The following is a 17,777-nucleotide window of genomic DNA, read 5'->3' on the forward strand; positions in this document are numbered from 1 at the left end:
CCTCCGGTGCCGGGGATATGGTGTGAGGGAGAAAGACATGATCTCTAATAGGCAGTGAGGTAGGCGGGTGGTGACAGATGGTTTTAAAAATTATTCAACTAAATAGTGATCCTAAGGAAAATCAATGGGAAATCTGCTCCTGTAATCTTTTGTTATGCCATGATCCAGTCCTGCCATGCCCACACTTCTTGCCCACAGAAACTGTGACATAGTGTGTGTTGCTTAAGCTGCTAAGCTTGTGGTCTTTTGTTATACAGCAACAGATAACTAATACAACCTCTTCGTGGGTGATTTGCCTATAATTATACAATTTACAAGAGCACACATCTTTTGATTTATCTTTTCTATTTTTAGGACTTTCTCCCACAGACTTGCATCATCCAATACTGTGGCTATTTACATTAAAAAATTTAAATTAAAAAACAAAATTAAAAATTCAATTCTTCAGGCTCACTAGTCATATTTTTAGAGCTCAATAGCCCACGTAGCTAGTGGTTATATACTGGACACAGCAGATAGAGGACATTTCCGTCATCACAGAAAGTTCTGTGGACGGTGCTGCTATAGACCAACTCACACTGACATGTAGGAAAGATACGTACACACAAATGTCCAGGACAGCATTGGTCATAACAGCAAAGTGATTAATACAACAGATATAATTACTGGTGTGTTAACTCCATGAGGAAAGGGATTTTTGCCCATTTTGTTTACTACTGTATATTCAGCTTCTAAAACAGTACCTAGAGCATGGTAGGTAACTCCATAAGTATTCGTTAAATGAATATACAGCTGATAAGGAATGATGTTTGAAATATAGTTTTGATTAAAATAACACCAGGTTGCTGAGTAATGCAACCAATATGTGTATATGTTTGTGTATGATGAATAGATGTCTCTGGGAGGTAGGGTGACCAACTATCCCAATTTGCCTGGGGCTGAGGGGTTTCCCAGGATGTGAGGCTTTCAGTGCTAAAGCTGGGAAAGTCCCAGGCAGAGCAGGATGAGTTGATTACCCTACTGGAAGGATTCCAGGGAATCTAGTACAAGTGGCTATTATCAGGAAGTGAAACTGAGGGCCTGGGGCCTAGGTTCTGGGCCTGGAGCAAGACTTACTTGTCATTCTCTTCCCTATTGTATTGTCTAAACTTTTCTATCAAGTTCATGCATTAATTTTTTTGTTTGTTTGTTTTTGTTTTTTTTTTGTGGTACGCAGGCCTCTCACTGTTGTGGCCTCTCCCATTGCGGAGCACAGGCTCCGGACGCGCAGGCTCAGTGGCCATGGCTCACAGGCCTAGCTGCTGCATGGCATGTGGGATCCTCCCGGACCGAGGCACGAAGCCCTGTCCCCTGCATCGGCAGGCAGACTCTCAACCACTGCGCCACCAGGGAAGCCCCATGCATTACTTTTTAAGTAAAAAAATATACAATGGTGCATTAGGCCCTGTGGGAGGATAGTTGAGATGAATTAGACATGACCCCAGCCCTCAAATCAAGAAACCCTGAGTCCTCTCAGCCTCAGGTCACATTTAAAATTTATTACTATGCTTATCTAATTTGGAAGAATTTACACCATTATGCATTTCTACATTTATTAATTTATGGGTAGATAATTTCATCCAGTTCTTCAAGATTGCCAAACTGGGGACTTCCCTGGTGGCGCAGTGGTTAAGAAATCACCTGCCAGTACAGGGGACACAGGTTCTATCCCCGGTCCAGGAAGACCCCACATGCCGCGGAGCAACTAAGCCCGTGCGCCACAACTACTGAGCCCACGTGCCGCAACTACTGAAGCCCGCGAGCCCCTAGAGCCTGTGCTCCACGACAAGAGAAGCCACCACAATGAGAAGACCCTGCACCGCAACGAAGAGTAGCCCCCGCTCGCCGCAACTAGAGAAAGCCTGTGCGCAGCGACGAAGACCCAAAAATAAATAAAATTAAATCTTTAAAAAAAAAAAAAAGATTGACAAACTGGTAATAAGCCAGGAGGAATTCCCATATACACCACTAGGGGGCGGAGGAGTATCTCACAGGCTCACCTGGCCTGGCTCAACTAGGTGATCATGGCTTCCCTTGTTCTTTACAGTTCCTTAAATGTTTACTGCCCCTACCTCTATGGCTTACTGTACTTAGCATGGAAGTAAAAACCAAAAAGAAAAAAAAAAAAAGACTGGGGAAAATAAAAGGACATAGTCTCGGATTGCAAGGAGTTTTAACATGAGTGACACTGGCATGTAAATGTCTACTTAGGGACTTCCCTGGTAGCGCGGTGGTTAAGAGTCCGCCTGCCAATGCAGGGGACATGGGTTCGAGCCTTGGTCCGGGAAGATCCCACATGCTGCGGAGCAACTAAGCCCATGCGCCACAACTACTGAGCCTGTGCTCTAGAGCCTGTGTGCCACAACTAGTGAAGCCTGTGTGCCTAGAACCCATGCTCTGCAACCAAAGAAGCCACTGAAATGAGAAGCCTGTGCACCACAACGAAGAGTAGGCCCTGCTCGCCGCAACTAGAGAAAGCCCGTGCACAGCAACGAAGACCCAATGCAGCCAAAAACAAATAAATAAGTAAATTAATAATACATAAATGTCTATTTAACCAATAACTTCTAGGTGTCAGGTATCCTGATAGGTGTTGGAATTATGGCAGAGAATGATTTGGATATAAACAGGAAAGACACGGGGGATGACCACATAAAAAGGCTGCTTCCAGAAAATTGCAGTTCATCAGTCACTCCACCAGCTCATTGCTTTTGCACAGCATTTTACAATTTGTATTATATCAAGGGTCAGCAAGATCCGATAAGAACTAAAACTGAAAAATGGATATTATGGCTGCTCCTGGTAATGTCTAATCTACTTTCTGTCCTTTGGTTGTTTCTTTTTTGGCTGCGTTGGGTCTTCATTGCTGTGCGCTGGCTTTCTCTAGTTGTGGCGAGCAGGGGCTACTCTTCATTGTGGTGCGCAGAGCATGGGCTATAGGCGCATGGGCTTCAGTAATTGCAGCACATGGGCTCAGTAGTTGCGGCACGTGGACTGTAGAGCGTGGGCTCAGTAGCTGTGGTGCATGGGCTTAGTTGCTCTGCGGCATGTGGGATCTTCCCAGACCAGGGATTGAACCAATGTCCCCTGCAATGTCAGGCAGATTCTTAACCACTGTGCCACCAGGGAAGTCCCTGTCTCTTTGAATTTGCCTATAATAGGCATTTCATGTAAGTGCAATCACATAATATTTGTCCTTCTGTGACTGGCTTCTTTCACTTAGCATAATGTTTTCAAGGTTAATCCATAGTGTAGCATGCATCTAAACTTCATTTCTTTTTATGGCTGAATAATATTCCATTGTGTGGATATACCATATTTTGTATATCCACTCATCTGTTGATGGACACTTGGGTTGTTTTCACCTTTTGGCTATTGTGAATAATACTGCTATGAATATTGGTGTACAATATTCTGCTCAAGTCCATGTTTTCAATTTTTTTGGGTATATACCTAGGACTAGAATTGCTAGGTCACATGGTAAGTCTTTTTAACTTTTCAAGAACTACCAAACTGTTTTCCACAGCAGCTGCACCATTTTTCATTCCAACCAGCAAGGTACAAGTTTTCCAGTTTCTCCACATCCTTGCCAACGCTTGTTATTTTTCTTTTCTTTTTTTTTTTTAATTATAGCCATCCTAGTAGGTGTGAAGTTGTATCTCGTTGTGGTTTTGATTTGCGTTCCCTAATGGCTAATGATGTTGAGTGTCTTTTCATGTGCTTATTGGCCATTGGTCTATCTTCTTTGGAGAAATATCTATTCCAGTCTTTTGTCTATTTTTAAATTGGGTTGTCTTTTTTTTTTTGTCCACGCCCTGCATCATGTGGGATCTTAGTTCCCCAACCAGGGATCAAACCTGTGCCCCCTGCAGTGGAAGCTTGGAGTCTTAACCACTGGACCGCCAGGGAAGTCCCTAAATTGAGTTGTCTTTTTGTTGTTGAATTGTAGGAGTTCTTTTTTATTTTAGGAGTTCTTTATATATTCTGGATATTATAAATTCTACTCTTCTGAGCAGCATAAATGCAAGGTGCCCAGGATTGAGCAGAATGACATCAAGCACAACCACGTTGCCCAAACATCTGAGGCCTACTGTACACCCCAGCCTAGCAAGCCCCATGAGTCTGAGTCAAAAATAATCCCAGCTAGCTTGTGTTGAACTATCACTCTGCACTGGCACCTGTATTAGCTCATTCAATCCTTGGGGGTAGTTAGTTCAATATATTAACCCCATTTTGCTGATAAGGAAACTGAGGCCCAGCGAGGTAACTAGCTTGTCCAAAGTCACATATAGTTGGAAAGTGGCAGAACTGGGATCTGAACTCAGGCCTTTTGGCTTCTTTTCACAAGTCCCATCATTCTTTTGGCACTTCCTTACTTTCCGGCTCAATAAGATGTGCCAGCCTCACATTGTAATTTCCCTGCCCCAGCTCTGACAATCAGTTGTTTCTCCAAGGCTTGGTTCATTTTAGTGGAGAATGGTATTTAGAAAGCAAGATATGGGTGGTCAGTGCTTATTGCTACAGCGGTGTCATTTCTTTCTTTCTTTCTTTCTTTCTTTTTTTTTTTTTTTTTTTTTTTGCCATATCGCATGGCTTGTGGGATCTTAGCTCCCCAGCCAGGGATGGAACCTGTGCCTCTGCAGTGGGACCAGGGAGTCCTAATCACTGGACCGCCAGGGAATTCCCCCCACACACTTTTTTTTTTTCTAACAGTGGTGTCATTTCTCATAGGCTCACTCAGTAGACAGAACTAGGAATTATATTTACATATAGTGTTTATAATTGCAAAATTTCACTTAAAAATCTGGACTTTTAGCTCCTCTTCAGAAACCTGAATATCTGATCATGATCAGCTGGGAAATTGGCAACAATCAGCTGGAGGATGGTAGGGGTTCAATAATTTTCGTTTTCTCACTAAAGTATTTATTGAATGCCTACTGTGAGCCAGGTACTATGTTGTATTACATTACTACTAATTTCTGGTACTATATAGTATGAGATGATAGTACTCTAGTACTTGTTATGCCTACCTTATATGCTTGTAGGCAGTTGAGTTTCAATTTCCAGTCCTTTTTATTGCTTTCTTCCCTCCAGCTGGAAGGAAAGCTGGACATGCTTACATGTCTAAGTCACTCAAAGCCCAGTGCAAATGCCACCTCCTCCTTGAGGCTGTCCCCAATTTGCCATCTCAGATGTCACTTCTCCATTCTCTAAGCTCTCTATCCCTCTCATAACATTCGTCACCTTCTATCCTGAATCACTGGTTTTTAGTTCATCCTACTCCTAATTTATTAATATTCTCTCATTTTAAAAAGTTAGTTATTTTATTTACTTGGCTGTGCCAGGTCTTAGTTGTGGCAGGCGGGCTCCTTAGTTGTGGCATGCAAACTCTTAGTTGTGGCATGCATGTGGGATCTAGTTCCCTGACCAGGGATTGAACCAGGGCCCCCTGCATTGGGAGTGTGGAGTCTTAACCACCGTGCCAGCAGGGAAGTCCCTTAATATTCTCTTTCTGATAAGGAGGCTGTATGTTCATTGAGGGCAAGGGCTGTATCTGTCTTGCTTGTGTCTGTCTCTGCCCCTTAAATTGAACATCAATCCTGGCACATTGTAGGCATTCAATGAAAATTTCAGTTGGAAACAAATGCTCTCTAATGGGTGTGCTACTAGTAGTAGTGTAGTATGGCAGGTAGTAGTAATATAATTGTGAGCAAGACAGGTATACTAGTTTTGTCCTCACAGAGCTAACTGACTTCTAGGGGAGAAAGATATTAATAAAAATCATATAATATGTATTTGTAGAATGATATAAAAAACATGATCTGTATTTGCATTGTTGTCCACAGTTGGCTTCATACATATGCATACATACATACGCACCCTTAGAAAATATATAGTATCAGTTGATATTTTGTTTTCCATTTCAGGGTATGTCTCTCTTTTTTCCTTCCAAAATATGTCTTGCAGAGTTATGTAGGTTTACATTATCCTTTTTAAGTGATACATAGTAGCCATTAGTATGGCTACACCATTCCCTTGATGGACATTTAGAATGTTTCTAGGTTTTGTTTTTGCATTACAAACAATGATGCAACAGGTCTCTTTGTGCACTTACGCTTTTTCTCTGGTAGATTACAAGAAATCAAGTTGATGGGTCATAGCCTTGCTTTTATTTATATATTTATTTATTTTTTTGCGGTACGCGGGCCTCTCACTATTGTGGCCTCTCCCGTTGCGGAGCACAGGCTCCGGACATGCAGGCTCAGCGGCCATGGCTCACGGGGCCCAGCCGCTCCACGGCATGTGGGATCCTCCCGGACCGAGGCACGAACCCCTGTCCCCTGCATCGGCAGGCGGACTCTCAACCACTGCGCCACCAGGGAAGGCCCATTGCTTTTTTTTTTTTTCATTTTTTGCTCTACACGTCTGTGTCATTAGAATTCATGCATTACTTTTGTGATTAAAAAAAAAACACTAAAAAATAGAAAGAAGTAGGTAGATGGTTCATGTTGTTGGCTTTTAGAAAGTAGAGGTGCCTAATCATTGTTACATGACTGTTACATAATCTGCTAATCATTATGTAATAAAATATGATAAGGATGCTCCCGTGATTCCATGTCACCAAGCAGAGAACTCTCAGACCTCCAGCCCTGTCTAAAAGATGAGAAACATGACTCCCTTCAGAGACTTTGGTATTTTTCTGATACGAAATGTCACCGAGAATCAATGGTCAGGGTTTCCTACCGGTAAAGCCTTCTTAAAAATCTGTTTTCTTTTTTGCTGTCACAGAACCACAGAGCTGGAAGGGACTTATTAGCAGCCTCATGCAGTCTTATAACAGTTTCCAAAGGACAGTTTTGAGTTGTTGTAAAGGCAGAGGGTTTGGGTAGGACAGTTTTTCTCAGCTGGAATTCCTGTAAACACCATCACCTTACAGGTGATTAAGAGAGAAGCTTAAACATGAGCTGATAACAGCTGAAGTATACGAAGACCTTAAGTGATGCTCAGACAGCAACAGCTAAATATAGTAATTGCTGCTGTTTGAATAGCTGGTTGCTGGTTCTCCAAATGCTCTCCCATGTATTATGTCATTGACTCCTGAGACAAGACCCACTGACTTTAGCTGGGGACCCCAAGGCTGAGAGAGAATCCTGCTATCAAGCAACATCTGTTGGGCACCTCCTGATCATGTGCAGAGCTCACAGGAAACAAAGATAAATAAGAAGCTCCAGGTCTTGTGGGGGGGTGTCAGGTTTAAGCATATATGTGTGTGTGTATATATATATATATATATATATATATATATGTATTGTATGTATGATATATACTTATTTATAGTAAGAGCTGAGATAAAATATTGAAAGACAGTGTTATGGGGTGGGAAACCAGAGGAAGGTGGGTCTTTGCCTGGAGAAATCAGAGAAAGCTTCAGAAAGGATGTGAGGACTGAGCTGGGGCTGGAAGCCAAGAAAACAAGGAAGGGAAGAGGTGAAAAGAAGAACATTCAAACCCAGGGAACAGCATATAGAGGCATAGAGGCCAGAGGGGAGGAAGAGTATGGTAGGTATAGACAGCCAATACCATATTGGAGACAGAGAACTTGGCATGGAGTGGGCTCTGACATTCAATAAATGTCTGGGGTAAGTTAGAGAGATAGAATGAGTGGTTCAATGGTAAATATGTTCAACAAAGTCTTGAGTATGTGCTAGGCACTTTGCAAGCACTAGGGATTCAGTGAGTGGTGAACCACAAAAGCAGAGTTCACGGTCAATGTGGTGGGTGAGAGGCAAATCTATGAAGTGAAGTGACAAGCCACCAGAATTTATGCCAGTGTAGTTTACACTGCAGGTGTCTGGTGAGGTCACAAAGCAAGGAGGCAATATTTGGTTTGGTCTTCCCCAACCCCGGTTTCCATTCAAGGAAGTTGAGGGCTGAAAGAAGTCATTTCTTTTAACTTAACCAGATTTTATCTATCTATCTATCTATCTATCTATCTATCTATCTATTTATTTCCCCACGGCAGGGCTTGCGGGATCTTAGTTCCCCCACCAGGGATTGAACCCTGGCCGACGGCAGTGAAAGTGCCGAGTCCTAACCACTAGGCAGCCAGGGAATTCCCAACTTAACCAGATTTTAAAAACAAAGTGTATTTAGATTATTACTATATGCCAACTACTGTAATAAGCTGTTTCCATACTCACTTCATTCTCACATGAATCTCAGGAGGCGGTATATTATTATTGCAACTTACAGGTGAAAAAGCTGAGGCTCAGAGAAGTTAAGTAACTAGCCTAAGGTCATGCAGCTGGTAAGTTGCAAAGGCAAAGCTGGAACCCTCACTAAACAGCCTGTAACATCAACAGTCCTCTCAAGTCTGGATTCAGGCTCACGTGATACTGGGCACCTCACTTGCTCTTTTTAAGCCTCTGGTATTTCCACCTGTAAAATGGGGGTGAGGGATCCAATTGTCAAGCTTCTGGTCAGGCGCGGTCGGGAGCTCAGCTCGCAGATCATCTCGACAAGGGGAGGAGGAGGCCGCGGGTCGCACAGTCTGAGATCGCAGCTCCGAGCTACCATCTCCAGACTACAGACCGGTTCCCATGACAACCCGGCCCGCCGCCATCCTGTGACCGAGGGCGTGCGTCACTTCCGGCACGTTTATTTCCGGGTCCCAGCCCCAGCAGTGGCAGTGGGCCTTTAGGCCTCAAAGCAGGACTCCGCGGCCTCTCTGCTCACTCTTCTGCCTCCCGCTTCTTCCTCCGCCGCCGGCGAGCAACGGCCTCACCCCAACCCAGGGCGTAGCCGCGGCCGGGCCTCCCTTTTGGACCCGCCTCCGAGAGACGTCACTTCCTGGTTGAGTGTTTCCGGGTCGCCGCGGCTCCGGGCTACTGATCTCTGTCCTTTGCAGCCGGCCGGAGCTGCGAGAGCCCAGCCGGGCCTGGCTCCGGCGGCGGCCGCGGCTCCTTTTTGCTCCCCTCGTCTGGGGCGTCCTCGGCGGCAGTGCCGGGGTGAGTGCGGGGCGGCCGTGGGCGGAAAAGGCCTCTGGGGCTTTCCCCCGGCGGAGGGGGGGCCCCGGTTAGGCGGGGCTCTGCCGGCCCGGGAGCGGGGTCCCTTCGCGGCCTGCGGGGCGACGGGCGGGCCCGTCTTTTCGGCGCTCCGGGGGTCCATTTAATTCTCAGGACCCCCAATCCCCCAGGGTTGCTAAGGGCAGCTCAGGAGGAACACCCCCTCTACAGCGACTAGCACGGCAGGAGGACACCCCGATTCCATCGTGAGGCAGTTACCGCGCAGTGGTCCCCAGCTCACGCTCTGGCGGCATACTGGGGTTTGTACTCACTGTGTGACCTTGGGCAAGTCACTTCGTCTCTGAACCTCAGTTGCCTGATCAGTTAAATGGGGAGTGAACCTGCTTACTAGGGCCGTGGTGGGGATGAAGTGAGATGCATGCGAAGCACAGTCTCTGGCATACAGCAGGAGTCCAATAAATGATAGCTGTTGTTAATTAATTCACCCGTGGGGAGAGCCCGAGTTTGGGACTAGGGTGTTTTTCACAACTGATGTCGCACTCAGAGGTTGTTGGAATTATCAGGCTGGGAATAGCAGTCGCCAGCTTCTGTCCCCTGCAGGGAGGGGAACCTCCTTGCTTCGGAGCCCCTCTGCGAGTCGCAGCTGCCACTGGGGAAGCCCAATTTCAGCATCGCTGAGGTTATTTTCAGAGGTTTGGAAACCCTCTCTCTGAATCTCTCTGGAACTGGGTTGGGGTGTGGGGACCCTCTGGCTCTTCACAGCCAGTGGAAGGTTGCCTAGGATGTGTCTCAGGGGCCTCGGCCTGGGGATGAATGCAGAGGATTGGGGTGCGGAGGTGGAGGGGGTTGTTCTGCGCTCCCCTTGCTGCTGTTTGGAGGCCAGGGAAACTCTGAGCCGCTTGAAGCTAGACCAGAGATACATAAACCTGTGGACTGGGGCGATGCCGGGCCCAAAATAGCTTCTGTCTGTGCAGGGAGGGGGCGCCTTCAAATGCTGCTTGGAGAATGTTTCTGCTTGAATGGGCCAGCTGAGGTAAAGCCAAGCTCATGCTTTGCTATCCAGAATCATTTCAATTCCGTTTAGTGAGGTTTTAAACAAATATAGCTTTCCTTTGAGATGTTTAAAAAATAATAATTAAAATCCACCACCTCCCTCACTGCAATATCTCTCTCTTCATTGCTTTGCTTTTCAAAGGGGACCCGGATTATGGGTGCAGGAAGTGCTGACCAGGCCTGTTGGCTCTGGGCACCCGTCTGATTCTGTTAGGGACGTTCACAGTGCCATTTTTTTTTTTTTCTTTCCGCCACACTGGCATGTCTTGGCGTTCCAATCCTTGGGTTGCTTGGAGAAATTAATGGCTTCTTTCACCGGGCTGTCTTGGTCTCCTGTAACCACGCTGTTTTTGCAGAGAGCGTGTTTTTTGTTGTTTTTGCAGAGTGCTAGGAATAAATTGCTGGCTCTATGCTCAGAAGAGACACCAGCTACAATGCAGTCTGTATTCTCAGGAATGAATTCAGGAAGGATGATGTCAGCTGCTCTACCACTGGCCTGGCTCTGGTCGCCTCTCCTCTTGGCCCTTGAGCTTACGTCATAAATAGATTTGTGGCTCTTCCAGCCCCATTCTGTGTGAGAAGATGTGAATTTTGCTACTACAGGAATTTTTAGAACTCAACTCTGCTGGCCCTGCCATAGGGCGTTCTGACTTAGTTGAGCCCTTTCAAGAAGAGCTGTCCAGCAGCAGGACAGCTTTGCTTAAAAGCAGCACAGCTCAGAGCTTGAGTCAGGGTTTTGGCCTCAGACCTAGGTTCAGATCTCAGAGCCACTTCTTCCTAGCCTTGTGACTTAGGGCAAGCGACTTGGCCCCTCTGAGCCTCAGTTTTTTCTTTTTTAACCTGGGGTTGTTGTGTGGATTTCGTTGATTTTCACGGAGCACTTAGCAAAGGGCCCTTATGTACTAATCCCTTGGTGAATGGTACTAATGGTAACAATAAATGAGTGAGATAAATGAGAAAAAGCACAGGCTGCAGGGCCGGTCAACCCAAGTTCAGATTCCAGCTCTGACCCATTCAAGCTGTGTTGGGCAGGTTGTTTAATGGCTGAGCCTCGGTCTGTTTCCTCGTAGAATTGTGAGGATTAAACTAGGTGATGCAGTTAAAGTGGAAAGCCCAATGCTTAGCACATAGTAGGACTTCAATAATTGTTAGTTTCCTTCTCTCCTTGCCTTAATTATCTTTTAGCATTCATTTTCTTTCACCTGTTTCCTCACCTACCTAGGTTGGTTCAAGATTTTTCTTAGATGGGTTTCCTATCCTTGACTTTGGGACTTTGAATACCAACTGGGCTATTTGGATCCCTTTTCCTTGTTTATCTGCCAGCCGTAAACAAGGGTGTGGACTGTGGTGTGATTACAGAGCAGCAGACGCTGAGCTTGAGGGCGGCTGACTTTGTTTTAAAAAAAAAAATCAGTCTCTATTGGCTGAAGGCTGACTTCCTTGGAGAAACATCACAGCAGTGTTTAGGAGACTTGATGTCCCTCTGTTTAAATTGTTCTCAGGTGTACTAAAAAACAGTCCCTGGGGCCAGAGGCTGGATGAAAGCTTCTTTTGGATAAATAAAAAATGGTATATGTATATGGGTTTTTTTTAGCAAGGACAGTGATGTCTTCTTTCAGGTTGTAATAGAATTTTATTTTTTAAGAGAACATACATGCTTTGATCCTGGGCAGTAAGCCCTTTCAAGTAGAATTCAGGGCAGAGCTTTATCTTCTCAACGTCTGTTCCCTACTGTCCCCTACCCACCCCACATTCCCCCCACTGCACCCAGCCTAGGGCCCGGCATAGGGTAGGTGCTGCATACTTGTTGAGCTCAGGAATCATGGGGTGGTGGGAGGTACACAGGTTTCATGTCATAAGGCCAGTGGAATCTGGGATCCACCTTTTCCTAACACTGAGCTATAGACAGCACGTCATGTCATGGAGCCTCGGTTTCTTCTCGCTCCTGCTGGTCTCCCAGAATTCTGGGGAGAGCTAAATGAGAAAGTAAAACATCATTTCACCTGTTTTATCAAACACCTACTGTGTGTCAGGAGCTGTGTTAGGCATCGTGGTGAACAAAACAGACACTGTCCTTGCCTTTGTGGAGCTTACTGGGTATTGGTGGGAGACAAAGAGAGGAAGCTAGTAAATGAATAAAGTTGGTAATTTCACATGGTGATAGCCCCAGGATAACGCAATAATGAGGGACAGGGCAAGTGGGATTTACTGAGCTGAGGTTGTCAGGGAGAGCCTCGGAGGGATGACATTTGAGCTGAGACCTGAATGATGAGAGTGAGCCAGCGACGGGAGGAATCAAAGGAGGAACATGCAGAAGGAACAACGTGTGCAGAGGCCTGAGGTAGGGGCTTCCCTGGTGGTGCAGTGGTTGAGAATCCACCTGCCAATGCAGGGGACACGGGTTTGAGCCCTGGTCTGGGAAGACCCCACATGCCGCGGAGCAACTAAGCCCGTGCGGCACAACTACTGAGCCTGCGCTCTAGAGCCCGCGAGCCACAACTACTGAAGCCTGCACGCCTAGAGCCCAAGCTCTGCAACAAGAGAAGCCACCGCGATGAGAAACCCACACAACGCAACAAAGAGTAGCCCCCGCTCGCTGCAACTACAGGAAGCTCGCGCGCAGCAACGAAGACCCAACAACGAAGACCCAATGCAGCCAAAAATAAGTAAATGAATTAAAAACAAAACAAAACAAAAAGGTGACCTGGCCTTAAAAAAAAAAAAGGTCTTGAGGAGCAGACAGAAGGGTCCTTGTGGGTGGACCTTAAGAGGGAAGGGAAAGACTGCTCTGAGGACCACAGAGACGTTGGTCAGGAGGTAGAATTTGATCCCAAATGGATTTGTTTGCCTTGTGTGCTCCTCAGGCCTATTTGTTCTATTTGTTCCTGAAGCCTTGGGCTTCCTTGGCAGGGCAGTGGGTGGGAGAAGGTGACCTCTCTGTGTCCCTAATTCTCCTGCATGTCTTACCCCTCACCCCACAGTTAAGACCCCTGGGTGTCTCCCCAAAACTGTGGAGAAGCCAGAGGAGTGGCTCATTGAGACATGGGTGATTTTATTGACTTCCTGATAGTTGCCAGGCTCGTAGGCCCTTAGAACTGAGCTGAACTCAGATCTGCTAAAGGACTCCACAGGTCCGTCCCATCCCACCGTGGCTTCTTTTTGGTCCCTCATCATTTCCCACAGCCAGCAGGACCCCACTCTTCACTCAGGCAGTAGGTGTTTATGAAGCATGTAACCTGCTCTGGCACTGTGACCCTTACTGAGTCATTTGGTCACAATCCCTGCACCCATGAGCTTGTGGTCAGGAAAGGTAGGACAGGCGAGTGTGAAAATGCATGTCCACCCCCCAGTCGGAGATATTTGCATCACTCTGATCTTACAAGCATCCTTGAGGATGTTTGGAGGGTCTAGCACCTTCACACACCAGAAATGTCTGCTTGTGTGTATCAAGGGCTTACTTTGAGCTGGCATTCTGAAGAGCTTTCTATACTGATTGCATATAATCCTTCCACCAACTCTGGACTATAAGTGCTATTATTAACCCCCTTTTTCAGATGAGAAAACTGAGGCCCAGGTTGAGTAGTTTGCCCAAGTAACCTAGAAAAGCAGATCCAGGGTTCACACCCAGGCAGTCCAGCTTTGCAATCTGTTTGTAACCCCGATGCTGTGTTGCCTCCCCTGCCCTGGCAGGTCCCTCCATGAATCCAGATTTGCTCCCAGCGTCGTAACACCAAGAATTCTGATGGATCTGTACATGTTCTACTAACAAGTGGCCAGGGAGACAGCAAGAGTATATAAATCCTGTGTGTCCCAGCTCAGAATGTCCTTTCCTCTCCCAACAGCGGACTGTAAAAGTCGGATATGGAATTCTCTGGCGGTCCATGGTTAGGATTCCACGCTTCCACTGCAGGGGGCATGGGTTTGATCCCTGGTCTGGGAATTAAGATCCCACATGTACCGCGGCCCAAAAAAACAGACAACCAAAAATCCAAAGATGGATAAAGGCACTCTCCAGGACTCAGCAGCCAAAGTGGTCATTTTTTTTTTTCCCGCGGTACGCGGGCCTCTCACTGCTGTGGCCTCTCCCGCTGCGGAGCACAGGCTCCGGGCGCGCAGGCTTAGCGGCCATGGCTCACGGGCCCAGCCGCTCCGCGGCATGTGGGATCTTCCCGGGCCGGGGCACGAACCCGCGTCCCCTGCATCGGCAGGCGGACCCTCAACCACTGCGCCACCAGGGAAGCGCCAAAGTGGTCTTTTTAAAAAATTGCAGATATGATCGTGTCCCTCTTCCCCTTGCTTTGAACTGTTCAGGGGCTTCACTTGGCTCTGAATAAAATGCACAACTCTTTGAGACCTTGGGGATCAGGATCCTGCTTCTGCCGGCAGCTTCATCTCCTGTGACTCCTCTCCTCTCTCTGCTTCAGCCACACTAGCCTTCTTTGTGTTCACATGCCAGGCTCCTTCCCGCCTCAGGAAAGCGGGGTGTGGTGGTTAAGGGGACGTACTTGGGAACCAGCCTGCCTGGGCTCTGATCTCAGCTCTGCTTCTTAATAGTCCTGTAACTTTGGGCGAGTTTCTTGATGTCTTCATGTCTCAGTTTTCACATTTGTAAAATGGGGATAACAACAGTGCCTGTCTCCTCGAGTTGTTTAAGAAGACAGAATGAGTTAGTCCATGTAGGCACCTGGCAGGTAGTAAGTGCTGATAGCGTTAGCTCAGGGCCTTCCTTCCTGCCGACGACGCCTCATCCTTTGGGTCTAACTGTCACTTTCTCAGGGGCTTTTTAACCATCCCCCATCCCCATGAAACCAGGTTAGGTGCCCCAATCATATTTTTCATTTGTGAGCTCAGTAAAGTCAAGGACCTTATCTGTCTTGTTTCCACTACAACATGGTGTACCTATTCACTAAATGTGTTGAATGAGCAGAAAGGGCCAGGGGCTGGTGGTGCCCGGTGTAGCTCAGGACAGCTCTGTTTTTTGTTTGGCCTCAGCTGCTACAAGCTGGGACCTGGACCATTTCAAGGAATGATGTGCTGCTTGTTCTTCCTCTTGCAGAGCACTCTGCTGGTCCAGGCAGGCGACGTGTCAATGCTTTTAGCAATGTCCCTGCCTCTAACTCAGAAGCCATGGAGGAAATAAGGTAGCCCCAGTCCCTGGATCGGATCGGATGGGGAAGCCCAGTTCAATGGATGCAAAATATAAGGATGACTTATTTCGGAAGTACGTGCAGTTCCATGAAGGCAACGTGGACACCACCCCCAGCAAGCAGCGGCCCGGCAGTGATGAGTCCCTGCGGGTGGCAGCCTCGACCCTGCTCAGCCTGCACAAGGTGGATCCCTTTTATCGATTCCGGCTGATCCAGTTCTATGAGGTGGTGGAGAGCTCTCTGCGCTCACTGAGCTCCTGCAGTCTGCGGGCTCTGCACTGTGCCTTCAGTGTGCTCGAAACGGTGGGTGTCAACCTTTTCCTCTACCCGTGGAAGAAGGAATTCAGAAGCATCAAGGTAAGGTCTAGGGACGGGCTCTCCACACTGGTCTCCCTTCTCCCTTCTAGCCCCTTCCAGTCCATCATGAGAGGGTTTGTGCCCATCTAATCATATCCTTCCTCTGCTCGCGGGCCCCCCCAGGTTCCCCACTGCCTTTGAGATAACAACCAGAACTGCCCCCATGGCTCCCCACCTGGCCCCTCTGCCTGGTGTCATCTCTTAACTGGCTCCCCACCCCTGGCAGCTCACATCTGAAACTCAGGTTGGAAAGGTGGGCAGTACCCGGTTGTGCAGGGCCTTGGAGCCCAGGGCAGAGGGCTGGAATTTATTCTAAGGGGGCGGGGAAGCAGGCAGTGCCGGGATCAGGTTTACATTGGAAAAGAATCCTCCTGGTTGCTGTACGGGAGAGAGATTGTAGAGGGGCAAGAGTCGGCCGGGGAGACCGTTAGGAGGCTGCTGCAGGTGTCCGCGCAAGTGGAGGAAAGCAGAGAGCAGGGAGGAGGATGAACTCGAGACAGAATTCTGAATCATTCCAAAGGCAGTGATGGCTCAGGAGAGTTTCCACCAAGTCAGGCTAAGCCTAACGTATGCTTCAGACCTTTGTAGAAATGCCAGAAAGGAATATTCTCATTGCTCATGGGTGTTGTGCCTGCTCTTCCTCAAGGAGCAGAGCCACTGCACCCCACGTAGAAAGCTAGTGGCTTTGTTCCCTCCTCTGGAAAAAGGAGCTTTGTGTCATTTCCCTCAGACCCGTGCGCTGAGCTGTTGGGAAGCATTAGCCTCTGCCATCCACAGTGAGACACTGCCATGGAGATCACTCCCCCTTCCTCTCCCTGCGTGTTCCGGTCCAGACTTGATGGGATACGCTCTGATGCAGGCTCCGTTCGTTGTGTGCCTCAGAGAGAAAAACCCGCCTCTCTTTTTCTACCCCCCTTCCTTCCCCTAGACCTACACGGGCCCCTTTGTTTATTACGTCAAGTCCACATTACTGGAAGAGGACATCCGAGCCATCCTGAATTACATGGGCTACGTGCCCGAGTTGGGGACTGCGTACAAGCTCAAAGAGCTGGTAGAGACCCTCCAAGTGAAGATGGTCTCCTTTGAACTCTTTCTGGCCAAGGTGGAGTGTGAACAGATGCTGGAAATCCACTCCCAAGTCAAGGATAAAGGCTACTCTGAGCTGGACGTGGTGAGCGAGCGCAAGAGCAGCGCGGAGGACGTGCGAGGCTGCTCAGATGCCCTGCGGCGGCGGGCCGAGGGCCGGGAGCACCTGACAACCTCCATGGCCCGCGTGGTGCTCCAGAAGTCGGCCAGCGAGCGGGCAGCCAAGGACTACTACAAGCCCCGTGTGACCAAGCCCTCAAGGTCGGTGGACACCTATGACAATTACTGGGAGAGCCGGAAGCCGCCCCTGAAGACCTCGTTGAGCCTGCGGAAGGAGCCTGTGGCAGCAGACTTGGGGGACGACCTCAAGGACGAGATCATCCGCCCGTCCCCCTCGCTCCTGACCATGTCCAGCTCCCCCCACGGCAGCCTGGATGACCTGCCATCCCCCTCCCCCAACAATGGCCTTGGCTTGCTGCGTGGCACATACTTCTCTGCTCAGGAGGATGTGGATCTGTACACAGACTCGGAGCCCAGGGCCACGTACCGGAGGCAGGATGCCCTGCGGCCAGATGTCTGGCTGGTCAGAAATGACGCCCACCCCATCTACCACAAGCGCTCGCCCCCCGCCAAAGAGTCCGCCCTCTCCAAGTGCCAAAACTGCGGTCTGTCCTGCAGCTCCTCCCTCTGCCAGCGCTGCGACAGCCTGCTCGCCTGCTCCCCGGCCTCCAAGCCCGGCGGCTTCCCCAGCAAGGCCTCCGCCCATGACAGCCTGGCCCACGGGTCATCTCTGCGGGAGAAGTATGCAGGCCAGACGCAGGGCCTCGACCGGCTGCTGCACCTCCACTCGAAATCCAAGCCCTCCCCCGCAGCCGCCTCCCGCTGTGGCTTCTGTGACCGCCCGGGGGCCGCCAACACCTGCACCCAATGTTCGAAAGCCTCCTGCGACGCCTGCCTCAGCACCTACCCTTACGACCCCTGCTGCAAAAAGAGCGAGCTGCACAAGTTCATGCCCAACAACCAGCTGAACTACAAGTCTGCCCAGTTCTCCCATCTCGTGTACAGATAG

At 48.5% G+C, this 17,777-nt stretch overlaps 1 protein-coding gene across 1 annotated transcript; it reads left to right on the forward strand.

The window, feature by feature from the left end:
* Positions 1-15,244: 15,244 nt before the first annotated feature.
* On the forward strand, positions 15,245-17,777 carry SPATA2 (spermatogenesis associated 2). The gene is made up of 2 exons (XM_007446387.1): positions 15,245-15,622; positions 16,551-17,777. Exons 1-2 carry the CDS (start codon positions 15,287-15,289, stop codon positions 17,775-17,777), a joined length of 1,563 nt encoding a protein of 520 aa, XP_007446449.1. The 5' UTR covers positions 15,245-15,286.

This window comes from Lipotes vexillifer, unplaced genomic scaffold, assembly GCF_000442215.2.
Source record: "Lipotes vexillifer unplaced genomic scaffold, Lipotes_vexillifer_v1.1 scaffold251, whole genome shotgun sequence".
Classification (NCBI taxonomy): Eukaryota; Metazoa; Chordata; class Mammalia; order Artiodactyla; family Lipotidae; genus Lipotes; species Lipotes vexillifer.